Raw genomic sequence first — 20,027 nt, 5'->3', positions numbered from 1 at the left:
CTTACGCTCTTTTGATTAGGTACTTGGGCATCTCCAGAGGCTCTGGTTAACTGAACATGTTTCTTTAGTCTGTATTGGAACTATGTTGGAATATATATATATTTGATCTATTGGGTTCCCTTAACTGATAGTTTGAGCTTTGCGTTGAAATTATGACACATTACTTTGGTCTCCGTGCATGGCCTCCGCAGGAGTTGGAGAGGAACACTGACGGGGGAGCCCCCAAACCCCAGTCCCGGAACTCGGCCATCGAGAGGCGACTGAGACGCATCCAGGACCGCTCCCGTACCCAGCCAGTCACCACTGAGGAGGTGGTCATTGCTGCCACGTAAGTCCCAAGTACACCTCCCTCTCCCTCCATCTCTTTATTCCCTCATCCTTCCGTTCCACCGTTTCTCTCCCCCCTCTCTCTCAGCTGCCTGTGTGGTGGAAGAGATGGAGAGGAGTGTGGGCTAGTTGTTTTAAACCTCAATCCATGAACCCGTAAAATGTCAAATGTGACCTCAACCTTTGATGTCAACATGTTAGGAAACAGACTCAATAGCAATGGGTTACCCGTCAAAACCCAAACCTCAAACCTAAGCCCTTTTTCTAGGAAGTGTCACTCCCTCTGTTCTGAGAGGTGATACTGTTGGCTCTCTGAGTCACAGTTAATGTGAATCAGGTGCTATGTTAATTCTGGCATACTGTATGTTCCAATATATTGTTCTCACATTCCTAGCCTGTTGGCCATCTCTCCTATTTGATATACCACCTTTTATGCGTACTAAATGGCACCCTTTTCCCGACACAGTGCACTACCTTTGATCAGCACCATGTGGGCCCTGGTCAAAACAAAAGTAGTGCACTGTGTAGGGAATAGGGTGCCATTTGGGACGGAGCCGTTTTGTTGATCGATTGCCACAGTCAGTGTTTTGATTTGAGAACATGATATGTGATTTGCCTGCTGGTTCCAATCAGTTGGTTAATACTGGGAGGATGGAGAAAGTGGCTAACAAGTCACCGGGCTTGCCACTGATCCTTAGAAAATATCCACTATACAATATACTCGCTATACTCTGTCCTATTGTGAAGTCTACCATCTTCATTTACAGAGGAATTCCATTATTTTTATGTTTTCCTTGCCCTTTTAAAGAATTTTCTGGATCTTTTCTTCTCCTTCTGTGCTCTCTCTCTTCCTGTTGTCACTTGTGTCCCCGTGTGACTCTCTCTGTCCCCTCTGTCTGTCCCTGTCTGTACCTTCACTGTAAAGTGTCCCGACTCCCTCGTCACAAACTGTGTCTGTCGATACGACCCTAGCACGCATACCGAGCCCCACACTAGTCAGCTGCACTGTGACACCGTACAGGTATACGCACGTCAGCACACGCGTGTGCATAGTGTTTTAGAGATTAGGGGTCATCCTGACCTGGCCCAGGCACTAATCTCACTAGCTTGGGCCCAAATCTGTTTTATGCAGTCTTTCCAACTCAAATGGTCAGAGTTGGTAAGACTGCTCAAACAGATCTGGGACTAGGCTACAATTTAACAGCAGCTACATTGGTTGAATGCATGGTTGGTTTTTCAATGTTGTTGTTGTGTTTGGAAGAGGACTAGCAGTTGGTCCAAACAGAGTCTGTGTTTGGTTATATTAACCTTTGTTTTGTGGAAATCGTTACTATAAATTTGTTCTCACCAGGTCTGGAGTAGTCTTTGGATGTGTGGCGCCCCCTTGTGTATTTTGAGGGAACAACCTGCATGTTTAACCTGTTGCAAACATTTCTCAATTTTCTATTTTCTTAACCCTTTATGATCTTACACTGTTGTCAAATTCATGGTATCCCAGATCTCTTTCAACCTCTCAAAAGATGTAGCACAGAGATTGTGCTTTGTCAACCGGGCAATACAATGATAGTGTATTTGTCCACCCTGTGGGCTCTGCACTGGACTGTACACCCTGTCTCTCTGTGTGTAGCATGGCTCTCTGGCCTGCATGTTCCGGCCTGCCTTCATGTTTTTCTCCGGTCCCCCCCGTCTCCTCCTCTGTGGGTGTTCCTCCTCCCAGCCTGCAGGCGTCCTCACAGCGGAGCGCTGCGACCAAGGAGCAGGCCAGGGAGGCACGGCGGGTCCAGGATGCCCTGGAGGTCCAGAGGGAGGGGCAGCACACCACCTCCATGCTCCTCCAGACCACCTCCTCTCCCCCCGAGGAGACCCAGGCCCAGCACTATGTATGTATTGATGAATGATAGGACCACAATGGAAATGTGTTTTTTGTGTTATCCTCAATGATTTTAAATGTGTTGTATCGACATGTGTGGTTGAATTGTTTTTAAATTGTAAAACGAATCAAAAACCCAGCAGGGTCATGGGGACGCAGAGCCAGATCTGTCCACCCTCAGCCTGGCAGAGAAGATGGCTCTGTTCAACAGGCTGGCCCAGCCTGCTACCAGGGTGACCCGGACCAGGCCTGATACCAGGGGGCGCAGGGCCAACGCCCGCTACCAGACCCAGCCCATAACCCTGGGAGACATGGAGCAGGTAGGAACAGAGATGTATTTATTTACAGTAAATGGTGCCGGTAGGAACAGAGATGTATTTATTTACAGTAAATGGTGCGGGTAGGAGGGGTTCTATCTGTATCTGTGTGATGTGATCATTGCTGTAATCATTTACTATAACCCTTAGATGGCTGTTCCTTATCTCGTTCTAACGTTGATTCAACCCTCTTATCCCACTTTCAACATAACCCATTGTTTTTTTGTGGCAACCTGTTTAATATCGTTTCAAAAATGTTTCACTCGAACTCGCACACCTTTTTCCTAAGTGTGTGAGACTGTATGTATCTCTGGAACAGGACCCCTCAGACACAGACACTTTTGATGAACAGGAGCTGTGTGACGAGGGCCCAGTAGAAGTCCCTCAGGGCCAGAGTGACATTACACAAGTAAGGCTCTACCGTGGCACTGCGGCCATTTTGGCTCACCAGTGTCTCTGCGTTTACCTGCAACTGGCTTGGCTCTTGGCAACACTTCAGCATCGTCCGTGTGCTTCTTGCAGTCGATTTGTTGAACAATTTATAGAACATGCAATAGCATTATCTGGGAAAGCAACAAGCGTCCCATTTCAGTCTATCATGAGGCCGTTTCATGTGGTTCTTGAAACCACTGCACTCAGAACTGGTGCATTGACCCAAATTAGAACGTCAGCTTCATTAGAGAAATGTTTTGAGTGTGGATCCTCTTCTGATTTAATCTGGGGCTGCTTCATATGAAGGTGGAGTACAGTGGCATTGCATGCCCTAGAAGCTTTTGAAGAAAACCCGATTGCAATACGCACGCAATATTCACGTTCTGCTGCTAGTTCTTCATTGGCCTGTGACGAAGACATTGTTGTGTGATGTGCGGACGAAGGCTGGGAATGGCTTAGTCCCAAATGGCACCGTATTCCCAATATTTCACTGAGCTGCTCTTTGGCATGAAAGAACCCTCTGTGGTGGAGGAGAGGAGAACAAAGGGCTGATCCCTGGTTCATTCTCTGACTGGAGGGACGGACTGAATGCAGGTATTTGTCAGCCAGGGTTCATCTCCCACCAGTCACTGTGTTAGAAACAAGGTTGTTGTGGCTGAAAGAGCGAGACGAATGAATGGATTTCTTGGACTGGTTAGTATGCCATACATTATAGGGTTGAAGCACAGTAACTCTTAAAGGTTCCGCGCAGTCAAAAACCTGATTTTCCTGTGTTTTAAATATATCTCCACACTATGCGGTTGGAATAATAGTGTTCAATTGTGGAAATGATGATGTGTAAGAGCTGTTTGAAAAGATCACCTGAAATGTCAGCCTGTTTTGGTGGGATGGAGTTTTGGCCTGCCTGGTGACATCACCACGCGGCAAATTAGTTCTAAGACCAATCAAGAAAGACTTCCAAACCTCTGCCAGTAACAGCTCGTTTTTCAGTTTTCCCCTCCCTAATTCGACAGTCCAAGCAAAATACTTGCTTGAGAAACATCTCTTGCTAAGAAGCCATCTTTGTTTTCAATCAAAATGTTGAAAAAGAAACGATCACAGTACGGTACTCAGTAGTGATTTGATATTGCGATAAAAGCGGCTGCCATTGGACCTTTTATCGTTGTTCACTCCTTTAATGGTTTCAAGGTACGAGTACAGCTTGTTCAGACAGAGCTTTGAGGTCCGACTACTTTCCTCTCCAAAACAAACTCGTCTCTTAAAAGTAGTGTTGTAATCTGAGCAGATTTACCTCGGAGGAAACGGGTTTTTATGTCCGGTTTTTATGTCCATCGTAAAAGTGATTAGTGAAATCTGTCCTTTGACTTAGAAGATGAGGAATGTCCTTGAACTTGATGCTGTCCACTGAATAATCATAATACTACTCATGTGTAGGACATCTTCAGACCACAACAGGATGTGGAAATGATGTCACCACAAAGATGAGACTGTTCTTAAAAGGGAACATCTTGAGGTGTTTGCTTTGAGTAACATCAAATTTTTTTGTTGATTTTTTATCATATTTTTGTCAGTTGAGAAGTGACATTTCTGGATCAATGCTAAATTAATGGATGATTGCGTCAGTATCCCCTCGTCCTTGAAAATACTGATTCGGCGTTATTCTTGGAGCATGATTCTGTGAATAGAGAGCGAGAGTGGGTGGCTGAACTCATCCTGCCCTTCAGAATGTTGGCTGCATCTGGGTTCTGTTCATTAGTGCAGACTGTAGCAAAAGGTTTTGCAACCAAAAATGAAAACAAGTGGTTCTTAGGTCACTCCCTGTTTCAGTCTGCTTCTTTTTGGTTACCAGTGAATATGACCCTGGACTCATTGTGCTTTGTGATTGTCAGGGGGGTGGGGTGGCGGGCGACATGACTGGTCGGGCATGGCTTTGTGATGTGGGCTGTGATTGGCTAGCCAGACTGCACTTCTTTTGAACCACACGGGCAGGAAGTGCAATGAGTCACTCTGATTAGTCAGCGTGATTATCTAGAGATCCATTGTCTGTCTGGTAGCCTTGCTGCCTCTGTTACCGGGCGTTCGAGCGCCTCTGCTGAGTGAACTTCCGTCCTCTCCAGCTGACCTTGTTTTTTTCCTCTCTTTCTCCCTGCTCTTTGATCACTCGCTCTCTCTGTTATCTCGCTCCCTCTCCTCTTTTCCCTCCACATAGATCCAAGCCGGAGCCAGGTTCGACCAGCTGTCCTCATCAGCTCTCAGACCTGGGGCCACGGTCTCCACAGACCACGCAGGGGACAACCACCTGGCCAGGGATTGCGGGGGTAGCCCTGCCGAGGCCGCTCTCGCTGCACCCAACCCTGGGTACTACGAGAGCTCCATCCCCCGCCACACCAGTCCTCCCACCCAGATCACAGAACCCTTCAGTGCCGTCTGGAAGTCTGTGCCCGGCCCCCACCACCAGGCCTCTCTGGATCTCCAAAGCCACCAGGCTGACACGACCACAGTCCTCCCCCAAGAAGAGGAGCACGGTCTGGGAGGAGGGAAGAGGAAGCTGCCCTCTCCAGAGGGAGTTGTCAGACAGGCGCCCCTGTCCCAGCCTCCGGCCTGGTCTGGGGAGACGGAGTGGGAGGAGGTGCAGCGTGTAGCCAGGAGAGGTGAGGGTGTGGAGCCCCAGCGCTCGTTGATGAGATCAGAGAGCCAGGACCAGAGACTGCACCAGGAGCAGAGGGGCTATCTAAGACCGTTATCACAAGAACTGCAGGACCCAGATAGACTTGGGTCAAAGGTCATCAGCACTGGTAAGATAAGCCTCTAGGGGAACAAGCCTGACCGTAGGAAGGATGTCTTTTCTGTTTCTTTCACTTTGCCTCTTGTTCACTCATACTTTTTAAAAATCCACTTCAAATTCTTAGAAATTCTTTCTCTCCTCTCTCCCTCATATGAGTGATCATCGGTGTGTGTGTGTGTGTGTGAGTCTTATGAATTAATTTCCCATTCCGGTCATCCGACAGATCATGTTAGCTGTCTGTGTCTTGGTGCACCCACTTCTATGCTCCTGTTGTATAGTAAATCCATCTACACTACTCATATGTCAACATAGCTAATACTACCACACTTCACGTACCAGAGGCTTGATCTCTCGTTAAAAAAAACACATTTCCTGTTGTCTGTAAATTATGTTCACACACACTGGCTGTGGTTTCCCTTCAAGCTTTCCCTTATTTGACAGTGGGTAGACGCTAGCTGGCTCGCCCCTGTTTGTCTCATCAGTCTGCATCAGCGTTTGACTTATCCCCTCAGTGTGCTAGGGCACGGACCAGTCAGAAGAAATATGTCAAGACAGACAGACAGAGGGAGGGAGAGGCCAGTTGCTAGATGCAAAGAGGCATAGAGAGAAAGACTGGGAGAGGAGGGCTAGTAGTGTCCAGGGGTCCACAGAGGGAGAACTAGCTGAAGAGAGAGAAGAACACTTACTGGTTAGTGGACTGTGTTACGTTGTGGCTTCTGTAGAGGGAGGCTCTCTGTTAGTGTTCACACAACTAGAGGAGAAACTAGGCTGAGGCTTTTAACACTTAGTGGCCGCTTTTCATCAGCCGCTTCCAGCTTCTTGATAAGTGAGTGGATTTGGTGTGTGTGTGCGTGTGTTCATGTCAACATGATTGTGTGTTTGATATGGCTTTTGCTCTCCCTGCTGGTTATTGATTGTGCTTGGAGCTCTCCTAATGCCTTTGTGTGTGTGTGTGTGTGTGTGTGTGTGCAGACCTGCCGGAGCCCAGCGTGTCATCGCTGAGAACAGCAGTAACAGCAGGGCCACTAAGGAGTGTGTCTCTCACTCCACACACACAGCTGTCTCAGGAGCTGGGCGGAGCGGACACGCACACGGACCGCAGCAGTGGTCTGGGACACACACACAGCCTGGTCCAGTCGGAGCAGGAGGACATGGAGCTCTCCGAAGCCATGTCAGCTAGACAGATGTCCATCAAAGACAGGTGAGCCCCGCTTTCTCATCAAAGAAACACTGGGTTGACCAGGCAAAGCCTCTAGGCAGTAGTCGTCTCCGTGCAGCTTGTTTGGGTAATTCTTATTTGCGAGGCAACTTTGCTCATTCTTTGTGTACACATGTGAGAGCAAATTACATCATTGTCTGAACGGGCTGTGTCGTTTTTGTGAATGCTGTGTTTCATTTTTGTTTTGAGTTGTTGACTTGTGTTGGATAATGACCCTCGTGACTCAGTCGGTGTGTTAATGCTTGTCGACTTGTATCGGCGTTTGTTCTGAGGACTGTAAAAGACTGCTTTTTGATTTTGAGAGATGGTGAGAGTGAGAGCCTCACCTTGACTCTCACTGTGGAATGTAGGTTGCAAATGAGGTGGAAGGAAAGAGAGCGAGAGCAAGCAAGGGACCGTTGGGTTCGTTTTGACGTGAGTTCAAGGAATCTATTTTGGGCGTTAGGTTGGTTGGTGCCGAGCACCCCAGGAGGAAGGTCGGCGAGAGAAAAAGATGGAGAGAGAGATGCTCTAACTAAAAAAAAACATTCCTCTAGTCTCTTTTAGAGGGAGAAAGTGAGCTTGTCTCCTGTCGCTGCTGCTGCAAATCAACCTGCTATAGCCACGGTAGCTAGCCACCTCTACGGAGTGATATTACTAGTGGCAGCAGAAATTGAGTTTGAATTGGATTTGAATGTAGCTCTACTGTCATCTCTGTCGTAATAGGTCTCTTAACCTCATCGACGAGATTCGGTCTCCGCGAAATGTACCGTCATCCTCTAGAACTAGGTCTATCGCTAAGCAATATACGGAGGCGTTTCCGTTGACTTCAGTTATTCAGAAAAGCATTTTCAGAAGTGGATCTAGATGGCTGGTCTCTTTATGAACTACTGTAGCTGTCGATTGTAGTCGGGGCCAGTTGTTGTTTTGTCATGTTCTGGAGGAATTGGGGAATGCCGACTGTGGATGTATTAATTTAAATCTACTTTAGGGAATTGGAATGTTTCCAGTACAACAGTATTACCGACCAGTGGTTTCACACATCCAATCAAATTACATAAGCTTGTTTCAGTCAGTTTGTCAGTTTGGTCAACAAGCTGGCCATTGAGTGGTTGCTGTTAGTTAACCCACCAGGCTACTATTGGCTTTTAAATTGATTGATGACATAATGGAATAACATGTGCTTCCAATGACTTCCAAAGTGTGTGTGTCCTTTTGAATCCTCCATGAAGTGCATGAAGGATCTATCATTGGCGTCACATCGCGTCACAAATTCTTTAGCGGTGTGATTGACTTGGAGTTACATTGTGTTGTTTAAGTGTTCCCTTTATTTTTTTGAGCAGTGTATATTAAATCTGACTAGCCACAACAATCGCATTATTGTGTGCATGTAACCATACTCATAGTCGGTCCCTCAGACTCAGACCGAAGAGGAGCAGCGTTTATCTCCAGCTTCAGACTATATGTAACGTCGAGGGCAGAGGGCGCTTTCTAGGAGACTCCGGTAAAATTGGGTGGACTATAAATTCCTCGTAGGAGACAGGCATAGTGGTCCTAAAGCCTGGGGCACTGGCGCCCTCTGCTCACAAACACTGCTCTGTGTCCAACCATGAGTGGACGTCCTGTTTTTGGGGGGACTGATCAGAGAATGACGTCTCGAGAAATGGATAGGGGCACAGAGAGACATCTGCAGCTGTAGCTGAGAAGAAGTGCCGACCAACCAAACCACTGGGCACGCACACACACACACGACCTTGAGGCAAGCGGTGGCCTGCTGGAGGTCATTTTGCAGGGCTCTGGCAGTGCTCCTCCTGCTCAAAGGCGGAGATAGCGGTCCTGCTGCTGGGTTGTTTCCCTCCTACGGCCTCCTCCACGTCTCCTGATGTACTGGCCTGTCTCCTGGTAGCGCCTCCATGCTCTGGACACTACGCTGACAGACACAGCAAACCTTCTTGCCACAGCTCGCATTGATGTGCCATCCTGGATGAGCTGCACTACCTGAGCCACTTGTGTGGGTTGTAGCCTTTGTCTCATGCTACCACTAGAGTGAGAGCACCGCCAGCATTCAAAAGTGACCAAAACATCAGCCAGGAAGCATAGGAACTGAGAAGTGGTCTGTGGTCACCACCTGCAGAACCACTCCTTTATTGGGGGTGTCTTGCTAATTGCCTATAATTTCCACCTTTTGTCTATTCCATTTGCACAACAGCATGTGAAATTTATTGTCAATCAGTGTTGCTTCCTAAGTGGACAGTTTGATTTCACAGAAGTGTGATTGACTTGGAGTTACATTGTGTTTTCTAAGTGTTCCCTTTATTTTTTTGAGCACTGTAGTAATTTAATTAAAACGTTTACATTGCAAGAATAACGATGTCCCTAATAATCCTGTTTCCGTGGACACATCTGAAATCAGGCTACCTGACGGCACTCTGATAAACGTGGAAAATCGTCAATTCAAAATAAACATTCTACTACAGCGAACATGTTATTTCTGGGAGGCATATTGGATTCGGAGTTCGGACATATAAAGTTTGTATGTAAAGTTGTTTTTCCGAACTCACTTGATTCGCGCTGAAGGAGGGCGGCTCACTCGGCTGGTGCTGACTCATACACAGATCAAATACACCGCTGGAACGCCCATTGAGTTGTTGGCATGTCCTAATCATTTGAGAGAGTGCTCAGAAAACCAGGTGTTTTAATTGGCGTAAATTAACTTGGATTTTTACCGTAAACCCGATTTTAAGATGAGCAACAAAAAAAAAGGTGTTTTACGTAACTCTTGCATAATCTGCCTACTGCCATAATCCGGTTTTATATTGAATGCTTACTGTGCGTGTAAACGTACTCACTGTGGCCTTGATCTGGATTCATCTGTGATTCAACTAACAGTGAAATATAGATCTGTCTTGTCCGTGTCAAGTCAGTGTGTGTATATATAGAAGATACAGTATGTGCCTGTTTGATTTGATTTACCTGAATATAGTCTTTCTACCTCTGAAGTCTATTTAATACCTCCATTCGGGTACATATTTGATGGCCATAATAACACAGTTATCCTCAGGGTCCTTCTGCTCGGACATTTGACGTGAAACTAATTCAGACATTGGTAGCAGACTCCCGACTCTTTCAGCATGACAGACACTAGTAAGTACGGTTTAGCCTGACTGTGCTGTTGGTGTCATCAGTGTGTTTAGCTATAGTCCAGACTGAGGCTGACGGTGAGCCTGCAGTGTGACCTGCTCTGGTTAGCCTCAGCATCCCTCTGTCTCTGCGCCCCAAATGGCACTCTATTCCTTATGTAGTGCACACATTGTGACCAGAGCTTTAGGGGCCCAAACATGGTGTCAGAGCTTCCACGCTCTCTGATTGGCTCCTTGTTGAGATTCTTCATTCTAAATAATGGACCTAGTTTGTAGAGTGACTGGCTTGGTCTAGGCTAAGGAGATGTTCTGGACTGTAAATGTATGACTAAGCAGAGACCATAGGGGCATCTATGGCGACCTACATCTCTACCATCCATCCCTCCATGAGGCAGAGTTCAGCTCTCACACAGCCTGTTGTCATTTCTCCAGTTGACCTTTACTGGACAGCTGGGTCAAAGGATCCACTGCATGCTGTGTAACCTGTCTTTTGTGTGTTGCACAACCATGGTCCCCGGGCAGAACCAAAACTGATGGCTCTGTCTCTCGTGTGTGTGTGTGTGTGTGTGTGTGTGTGTGTGTGGCGCTCTGTCTGTGTGGCGCTCTGTCTGTGTGGCGCTCTGTCTGTGTGGCGCTCTGTCTGTGTGGCGCTCTGTCTGTGTGGCGCTCTGTCTGTGTGGCGCTCTGTCTGTGTGGCGCTCTGTCTGTGTGGCGCTCTGTCTGTGTGGCGCTCTGTCTGTGTGGCTGTGTGTGTGTGTGGCGCTCTGTGTCTGTCTGTGTCTGTGTGTGTGGCGCTCTGTGTCTGTCTGTGTGTGTGTGTGTGTGGCGCTCTGTGTCTGGCTGTGTGTGTCTGGCTCTGTGTGTGTGTGTGTGTGTGTGTGTGTGGCGCTCTGTCTGTGTGGCGCTCTGTCTGTGTGGCGCTCTGTCTGTGTGGCTGTGTGTGTGTGTGGCGCTCTGTGTCTGTCTGTGTGTGTGTGTGTGGCGCTCTGTGTCTGTCTGTGTGTGTGTGTGTGTGGCGCTCTGTGTCTGGCTGTGTGTGTCTGGCTCTGGCTCTGTGTGTGTCTCTGGCTCTGGCTCTGTGTGTGTGTCTGGCTCTGGCTCTGTGTGTGTGTCTGGCTCTGGCTCTGTGTGTGTGTCTGGCTCTGGCTCTGTGTGTGTGTCTGGCTCTGGCTCTGTGTGTGTGTCTGGCTCTGGCTCTGTGTGTGTGTCTGGCTCTGGCTCTGTGTGTGTGTCTGGCTCTGGCTCTGTGTGTGTGTCTGGCTCTGGCTCTGTGTGTGTGTCTGGCTCTGGCTCTGTGTGTGTGTCTGGCTCTGGCTCTGTGTGTGTGTCTGGCTCTGGCTCTGGCTCTGTGTGTGTGTCTGGCTCTGGCTCTGGCTCTGTGTGTGTGTGTCTCTGGCTCTGGCTCTGTGTGTGTGTGTCTCTGGCTCTGGCTCTGTGTGTGTGTGTCTGGCTGTGTGTGTCTGGCTGTGTGTGTCTGGCTGTGTGTGTGTGGCTGTGTGCTGGCGCCTCTGTCTCTCTGTCTGTATGTCTCTTGTCTGTCTGTCAATTCTATTTGCTTTATTGGCATGACGTAACAATGTACATATTTCCAAAGCTTACTTTGGAGATGTCCAATATTAACATGCTGTGGCTGTCTCTGTCTCAGGCTGGCCCTATTGAAGAAGAGTGGCGAGGAGGACTGGAGGAACAGGATTAATAAGAAGCAGGACGTGGTGAAGGTGGCCGTGTCAGAATGCCACGCTCAGCTATGGGAGGTGGAGCAGAGCTTCAAGAAGGTAACCTGACTACTACTGTATATGCTGTCCTTTATCCACACATCCAGTCAGACAGCTATACCTCTACTATAGACTTTACACATGCTTAGCCTTTTGGCTGACACTGATGCGATTAAAACAAGTCAAACAGGCTGTTTTTCAGCCATCGTTTTGGGGAAATCACAAACCTTAATTTGTTGCCTGCTTTTCTAATCAAGTGAATCCAAAAGGGCAAATTGTAAAAACACTTGCCTAAATGAATGAATCCTATGTGCAGAGTTTGTTGCTTCCTTCCCTTATCGCCTTCAGACACCTTTCATTTGTATCAATGAACCATAAATAAAGTGGAATGATTAGTTCAATATGAACTTGTTGTAAATGGATATTAAGTCACAGCTGTGGGTGTCTCTAAACAGAGGTGTTGTGTATGTGTGTCTGTCCTTTCACTTATAAAGCATGCTACTTATGACACTGATGAGCTTCCCGAGGCAATTTATTGTACCAGAACTGCCTTTCATATCTTTAACTGCACTTACACTCAAATATGATAGTCATTGGTGTTTACTCAGGTATAGTATATGTAGTACTGTATTAACACCTAAGTTGTCTAAGTTGCTAGGTCACCGTGTGTATTCTGAAGACATTGTATGGTTGTTTCCAAGTAAATGTAGTACTTAGAAGACCAGATTATACATGTAAGGTTGGTATAGTTTCCCTAAATCAGGTTTTCTAGCCAAGAGAACTTCCTGTGCAATATCAGGAAATGTATTCATTGATATGACAGACATGTGCTTTCTAGATTTGCACATTTATTTGGCAAACACGAGGCTATGAATCGAATTCTGTCATTTGAAACCTTTAATTTGTCTACTGTTTTCTTTCAGACCTGCATGTGTGTCTCGTCTTTAGCCTACTATAATCAATGCATGTTCTATATAACTTCTCCTATTCTCTCTATTTGTCTTTCCTTATGTTTGCATGTCTTTTTTTCATCTAAAATAAACCTTTATTTCAATCTCTGCATGCGCACTGTAGTTATGTTATGTGTGAGTTTAAAGGGTGGGGGTTTGTGATTTTTCCACATACCTCTCTTTTTAGAACTATTCACAACTTTATCTATCACCTTTCCGTCCATGCAAGCAGACACACCATGTTTTGGCTCACCAATCCATGTTTTTTCAGCTTTGTCGTAACACGAGTGTTTATTGACTATAACTGAATGAAAATATTTCCCGGTTTTCCACATGCGACGACACTAAAAAATGCACACTGCTCTTGTCAAATCATTACGCCCTTAAAGGATATTTAAAAAATAATAATAATTATGAAACCAAAAGGTTTTTAATGCCTGCGTCCGTATTCATAAAGTATCTCAAAGTAGAAGTGTTTTGATGTAGGATCAGTTTTTCCTTTTAAATCACAATTAATAAGATTACATGGACAGGGGGGGGCCTGACCCTAGATCAGCTCTCTTACTCTGAGATGCGTCATTGGTTAACCACCCTGATCTTTTACCTCTGTAGATTGAACTAAGAACACTGACGAAACTAAATGTATAAAGTTGAGACCAAAGCATAGAAGTGAAACGAGTAGTGAATTAACTGAAACAGGCCAGGCTCAGGGCTTCAAAGGAAATCAAGAGGAAGGATGGATATTATTGTTTTCGCTTGTTTATTTCTTTTTTTTAAATGGTTTTATCCTCCCGTTCAGCCTGGCCAGTGAGCTCAATCAAGACCACCTCCCTTCCGAGATCAAAAGAGATGTACTGTAGCCTACAGTACAGTAGGAATTGGAGAGATTAGGGAAAAACAACCCCTTTATGAGATTATAATCTGGGTTGTCATTGGTCCGTGCTTATTAAGAGTTTGAGCTACACTGAGTCACTGCTTTAAAATGCTTAAAGGTACAGCTAAAAAAAGAGCAACTTCAGGGACTGAAAGTGAGAAAAAAGTGTTGATCCTACAAACTTTGTTTGAATGACACCTGCTGGAATATATCGTTTGCATTTCAAATTCAACCTCTCAGTAATCCAAATATCAGCGCCGGTTTTAGAGGGTGAGGGTTGACGTTCTGGGTCAGCCATGCGGATGACAACCTACCTAGTCCTCAGGAAAGAACACTTGTCCTTTTTTTCTCCCTGCTGTGTTTCTATAGGAGGAAGGGATGATGATGATCGATGAGTTGGCTGTGTCTGATCAGCTCTGGGTAAGACCGGTGTGTTAGGTTCCCCACTAACACACACCCTGGCGTGTTATACACTAATAGTGGTGCTTTACGGGTGAAGGGTTGTAACGTTCCGGTAACTTCTGAAAGTTCTCCGCTTTTCCTGAAATCCCGGTTTGGAGGATTCCTGGGGTTCCTGCTTCTTCCCGCCTGAATCCGGGAATCTTCCAACTGGGATTACTTGAAACCCTGGGAATTTGGGGAAATTTCCCCTATCAGTTTTTCTATTTAATACCGTGGTGTGAGTGGCCTGCTCTAATTCAGTCCTGCCGCTCATCAGGTGTCGTGTTAACTGTGGTTGGTGCTGTAGCTTCAAGTCTCAAGGCTGTCTCATTGTGTGTGTGTAGTGGTGATTTCATTGTGGATTGATGCTGAAACCAATTCACCAGCTCGTATTCCCTGTCCATACAGCCATTAAACCCAAATGTATGAACTGCGTGACGTTGAATGTGTTGGATGAAGGTGTGCGTGCAAGCTATGACGGCGATTCCCATTTTACAAACCACTGTCAAATTACACAGCTGTAAAACACAAGGTTGGCGGTATCACTGTTTTCCCCATCTGCTGTTAATCACCCTCTGTTGTTGATTATGTCCTTTCTGTCCATCTGTGGGAACCTGTCTATCTTCCCTGGCCCTCCCTCAATAGGAGCCGGTCTTTTCCACCCCTTTCTCTCCTCCTCCTGATCTCCCTGACGGTGATCTAAGTGTCGATCAGTACAGCCAGGTGAGACCATGCATCCGGTGTAATGGCCTTCCTACTGTACCTGCTTGCATAGCCAACCTAGCTGCCTGCTGGTCTGTACCTGCTTGCATAGCCAACCTAGCTGCCTGTTGGTCTGTACCTGCTTGCATAGCCAACCTAGCTGCCTGCTGGTCTGAGCTGTTTTTGTTATTTTTTTAAAGCTGTTAAAGCCTTTATGCTTTATGCAGTTAGTGTTAGTTTGCGATAACGTGCTTATTACCAAGTATCTATACCAAAGATCATGATGTGTCTGTAGGCATACAGTGTCTTACCATGGTGAGCTCATCTACTTCATGAAGGCATGTTCACTATATTCACAATAATCCCCAGTTTGCAATTGGCTCATTCATCCCCGTTCCTCTCCCCTGTAACTATTCCCCAGGTCGTTGCTGTAAATGAGAACGTGTTCTCAGTCAACTTATCTGGTAAAATAACGGAGAAATAAAATAAATAAATAGAAAAATATCCACTGTATACTCTCCCAGAAAATGCCTCGGCCTGTTTTCTGCTCCAACTCTCCTGTTAAATCCGCTACCCTGAGGTTCTAGGACTCTCCAGAGTTGTTCTTACTCCTAGAGTGCCAGCCATGCTTTTGGAGGCGTTGTAGTGATGTTGACGCTTCATAGCTTTGACGCTTCATGGGGATGGCGAAATGAAATGCTTCTGGCTAGCAATTTTTATTTTTTTAGGCTGCATCCTCTGTCCTCCACTCTTTCCTCTCATTTCACCCCCTCTTCTTTCCTTCCTCTGTTTTTCCTTTCCTCCTCCCATCACCTATCTTCCCGGGTCACATGAAGGCTACCAGCCCCCCCACCTCGAGCATCTTCAGCCCCCCCACGTCCACAGTGACCAGTCCCTCTATGGCTAGGGATGAGAGGCACCCCTGGAGACGGAAGGTGACACATTCACCCACTCCAGTAGTCAGCAGTCACAGGCTACATCCCAAATGGCAACCTTATTCCCTATGTAGTGCACTGCTTTTGACCAGAGTGAGGTGCCCTGGTTAAAAGTAGTGCACTATGAAGGGAATAGGGTGCTATTTGTGACGCACCCACACACTCACATACAGTAGGTCTAGTGTATGGACAGATACGGAACTTGGATGTTGGCTACAGAATATTGGGGTCTAGGGGACCCTTGTTTGAGGGTGTGTGTGTGTGTATACTTATGGTAAATTATCTTTTTGCGGATGTTAGCATTTGTGTGGTTGAAAAAGAATTCTAACAGGTGAAAATGTGTGTGTGTGCTCGACATGCCTGTGACTCTTTGTGTTGTGCTGGTCGTGACGTCTTCCAACTCCCATGTTCTGCTTCTGTGGTGATCGGGTTCTCCTACAGGAGATGAACTGTAAATGAGTATTGTGCATTCATTCATCTACATTCTCTCACTTCTCTCTGTCAAACCGGTCCATTCATGTGATGGTGAAGGCCATCTTCTAAAGGGTAGCCTGTGGATCTGCGAGAGTAGACACCGGGCATTTATTTTAATGCGGAGGCATGCGAGTATGTCGGCCACTCTGAGCCAAGGGGGTTGTTTGATGCTGTTCAGTGGTTTGCTACAGTTAGTGGAATGGAGATGATCTATTAGTAATATCTGTGGGGTTGTGGTGTCGTACCATCTTCAAAGTTCTGAACATTTCACCTCACTGAATGGCACCCTATTCCCTTTATAGTGCACTACTTTAGACCAGGGTCCATCAATAGTAGTGCACAATAGGGAGCCATTTGGGACACAACCAGTGCTTCACATCACTGAATACACCCCGGTTCCCCCTAACCCCGTGTGTTCTCCTAGCAGAGGATGGGTGGAGGAGAGGAGACCCAGAGCCGCCGTATAGACATGTCTATCCTGGAGAGGAAGCAGCTGATCGTGGCCCGAGAGGAGGCCTGGAAGTCCAAGGGCCTCGGGGCTGCCAACGACTCCACGCAGTTCACCGTGGCCGCACGCATGGTCAAGAAAGGTCAGGGTTCATCTAATGCTGTATGATACACGCGCGCGTGCACCCCAGCTGCAAACCACGTGCGTGCATACGATCACGCATCCACAGAGCTAGGGTTTGTATAGTCAGTAGATAGAAAGTGGTCTACGGTGTCAATTCCCACTTCTGTTACACCCATTCCATATAATCCTGCAGTTCCTTTTTTCACTCAGGCAGTTGTAAAACACATTTCACTGCACCTATCCGGTGTATACTGTATGACCATTTTATTTTTTGGAATTTTCTTATTTTTTTCCACTCGTGCAGGAAGTTCTTTAATGGACCCCCTATAATCCAATTAGCAGTATGACCTACATTAGGTGCGGTACCCGTCACAGACGTATTAACTGTCCACAGTCACGCCCTCATTTACGTCTGTTGTTTCACGTAGTGGAACATCCCATTTATATTATGTGTCTGTTTCAGGTCTGGCTTCTCCTTCAGCTCTCATCAACAGCCCTGTCATGTCTCTCCTCTCCAAACCCAAGAACACCACTCCTGCCATCTCCAAGCCTCTAGAAGGTCAGTAGCCCAATGTGGCTGTGCACTCGTTCACTTGCCCTGATTGATTTAAAAGCATCGGCTTGGTGACGATAGATAGTTTAGCATGTTTATTAGACCAGTCCAAGCGTTTAAACTCTTGAGGAGGACTGAACGAGTTCACAGTGAGAAGGGGATAAAATCATAATTCTGCAAGAACCTCTCTCTCCTCTCTGCTGTGTCTCTCTTTCGCCGTCATGTGAGGCCTCACCTTATTCATTTACTAGGCCCTAGTCATGACATGGAGGGTCTGAGTCACCTTGTTGTGTGGGGTAAACGGTTGTGACTGGGTTGTGTCGTTTGGGGTAAACGGTTGTGACTGGGTTGTGTCCTTAACTGTCATTAGACACATGCCGTCCCAATGTAAACACCATGAACGAAATCTGTAGAAGTCTTGTTTATCCCATCCGTGTTATTGAAAAGTCAATAGCACTTAACTTTATCCCATCACTACAAAACTACTGTATGTACCAATTAACGTAGGACTGACCTACAGAACATAATCATTTTCCCGATGTTGAGAGCTGGTTATAATCAGTCATCTTTATTTTCCTTTTATGAGAAATTAAGGAAATATCTGATACTGAAGGTGTTTTCAAAATGATTTTGCTGTTGTGCTGCTTTTGTTGTATACATGGTACATCTTCTAAACGGCACGTGTAATCACTATAGCGACAGTAATTATTGGTGTGACTGTGATCGTTGTAATTCTGTCTGGCAACCAATGTCTAATAGAATGTAAACCTTGGGATAGTGTTTGGTTGTCCTCACTAACTGAAAAGCATTGATGCACGAGAGTTAAATTTCAACTTCATTGCAATCAACACACACACACTTCCAAGTTGACACATTTCTGGTGCTTGTGATTGACATTTTTCTATGGATGGATCTCTTCTAAATTCATTTAAATGCACACTCTGGTCAAAGGTTGTGCACTATGTAGGGAATAGGGTTCCATTTGGGACAGTGACTAAGTGTAGACATCTGTCACTCTGCTATTATGTTGCTTTGCAGAGATCGAGGCAAAACCGGACATGAACCTGGAGTCAGACAGGAAGTTGGATAAGCTGGAGTCTTTCCTGGGCAGGTTGAACAGTAAAGGTCAGTGTCTTGTTCTAGTATACACGCCCCTCCCCCTTGACCCTAACCCTGTGATGTTTGCAGATCTGTAAGGTGGAAGCAATATGGCGGAAGCTCCACCTCTACATTGCTCATACCTATCCAGACCCTTCAGATCTGCAAACATGGAAGAGTTAGGGCCAAGGGGGAGAAGCACGAATTGGCACCGACTGGCTCTCTTTTGAGGCCTTAGATAACACGTCTTCCGTGTTGTCCTGTCAGTGGGTGGCCTGCGGGAGTCCACCATCACGGTGACGGAGAAGACGGTCAAAGAGGTCATGAACTTGGATGATGAGATGTTTGATAAGTTCTACCGCCAAGTGGCTGAGATGCCCCTGAACATGAACAGCAAGGTGGACATCAACGATGACTTTGACGACATTTTCGGTGGTACACAGATGCCCAAGTAAGCACGCCCGTGCGCGCGCTCACACACACACACACACACACACACACACACACACACACACACACACACACACACACACACACACACACACACAGTGCAGAGGTCAGGGTTGAGTCAACACTGTAAAAACCCGGCTCCTGTTGAACTTTGACCGCTCTCCTTTCCCCTCCCTAGGCTGACCTCCGCCATGGTGCAACACAAGCGGTCCGTGCGTCCGGTGCGCAACGTCCAGTCGTCCAGGAACCCTCTGAAGATGCTGGCGGCCAGAGACGACATCAGACAAGAGTACACGGAGCAGAGACTCAACATCGGCCTGCTGGAGAGCAAGAGGATGAAGGAGGAGAAGAGTGAGTCAGCACAACAACCCGTAGCCTAGGTCATGCTAGTGGTCCTGAGAATGAGAGCAGGGTTGGCAAGAGGCTCAGCTGTCTGTGAAGATGAGGAAAAAAAGAAGCCTGGCGTTTCGGTTGTATATTAAGTTAAAACCAGGCTATGCAGAGGTGGCTTGTGGACTTTGTAGTACTATGGGAGGCTGTTCTACAATATGCGTGACTGACACTCACGTTATCACAACCACAACAGCACTATGGGAAAGTGTTCTCCTGTACGTCCCACGACAGCCAGCTCTCCAGAGCACACTGCTTAAACTGATTCAAATCAGGGCTTGTAGTTCTGTTCTATAAATAAGTTCAACACAATGAATCCTGGGATAGCAGACGTAAAAGCTGTAAAAGGGGATCGACATTTAAACGCATTGTTTCTGCATCCCAAATGGCACCCTATTCCCTACGTAGTGCACTACGTTTGACCAGGGCCCATAGACATTTGGTACGCAGCCTTGCCTCGGTACGCAGCCTTGTTTCCTGGTATTGTTCAAAGCAATCCTCAAGAGTTCACTGTTGTTTTTCTACCATTGTGAGTAGGGTAACCTCTGCAGCGGGCTGTGTCGGGGATAACAGCGTCACTAAAGCTACAAACTGAAAGACGCGTTACTCGCAACTTCCTCTTCCCGTCTCTTAGGAGAATAATAAAAACACTCCATGAGACCGGTGGCCCTGAGCGGTTCTGGGGGTTGTTCTAATAACGTTAGGAACACTCTTGTATTTCAGGGTCGAGAGTATTGTGTTGCCTTTAATCTCATTACATTTTAGTATGTATAAAGTCTTCAACTGTAGTTTGTGTGTGTGTGCA

The 20,027-nt window shown here is 46.6% G+C and overlaps 1 protein-coding gene across 5 annotated transcripts in view; it reads left to right on the top strand.

The window, feature by feature from the left end:
- LOC129822836 (supervillin-like) overlaps window positions 1-20,027 on the top strand; it is a 60,305-nt gene that overhangs the window by 26,996 nt on the left and 13,282 nt on the right. For 2 of the 5 annotated variants that reach the window (XM_055881282.1, XM_055881280.1), the window contains 16 exons: window positions 192-328; window positions 1,253-1,348; window positions 2,045-2,207; window positions 2,338-2,517; window positions 2,834-2,923; window positions 5,156-5,741; window positions 6,704-6,932; window positions 11,715-11,844; window positions 13,978-14,028; window positions 14,695-14,772; window positions 15,588-15,686; window positions 16,585-16,750; window positions 17,195-17,290; window positions 18,323-18,409; window positions 18,650-18,833; window positions 19,011-19,183. In XM_055881282.1, the coding sequence (XP_055737257.1) occupies window positions 192-328; window positions 1,253-1,348; window positions 2,045-2,207; window positions 2,338-2,517; window positions 2,834-2,923; window positions 5,156-5,741; window positions 6,704-6,932; window positions 11,715-11,844; window positions 13,978-14,028; window positions 14,695-14,772; window positions 15,588-15,686; window positions 16,585-16,750; window positions 17,195-17,290; window positions 18,323-18,409; window positions 18,650-18,833; window positions 19,011-19,183 (2,545 nt within the window). The remainder of the gene's footprint in view (window positions 1-191; window positions 329-1,252; window positions 1,349-2,044; window positions 2,208-2,337; window positions 2,518-2,833; window positions 2,924-5,155; window positions 5,742-6,703; window positions 6,933-11,714; window positions 11,845-13,977; window positions 14,029-14,694; window positions 14,773-15,587; window positions 15,687-16,584; window positions 16,751-17,194; window positions 17,291-18,322; window positions 18,410-18,649; window positions 18,834-19,010; window positions 19,184-20,027) is intronic. The other 3 variants (XM_055881281.1, XM_055881283.1, XM_055881284.1) reach the window with 3 other exon arrangements.

The sequence above is a fragment of the Salvelinus fontinalis genome, chromosome 25 (assembly GCF_029448725.1).
Source record: "Salvelinus fontinalis isolate EN_2023a chromosome 25, ASM2944872v1, whole genome shotgun sequence".
In the NCBI taxonomy this organism is placed as follows: domain Eukaryota; kingdom Metazoa; phylum Chordata; class Actinopteri; order Salmoniformes; family Salmonidae; genus Salvelinus; species Salvelinus fontinalis.
Note: the sequence above shows the minus strand (reverse complement) of the source record. Positions and strands in the feature narration are given on the sequence as shown.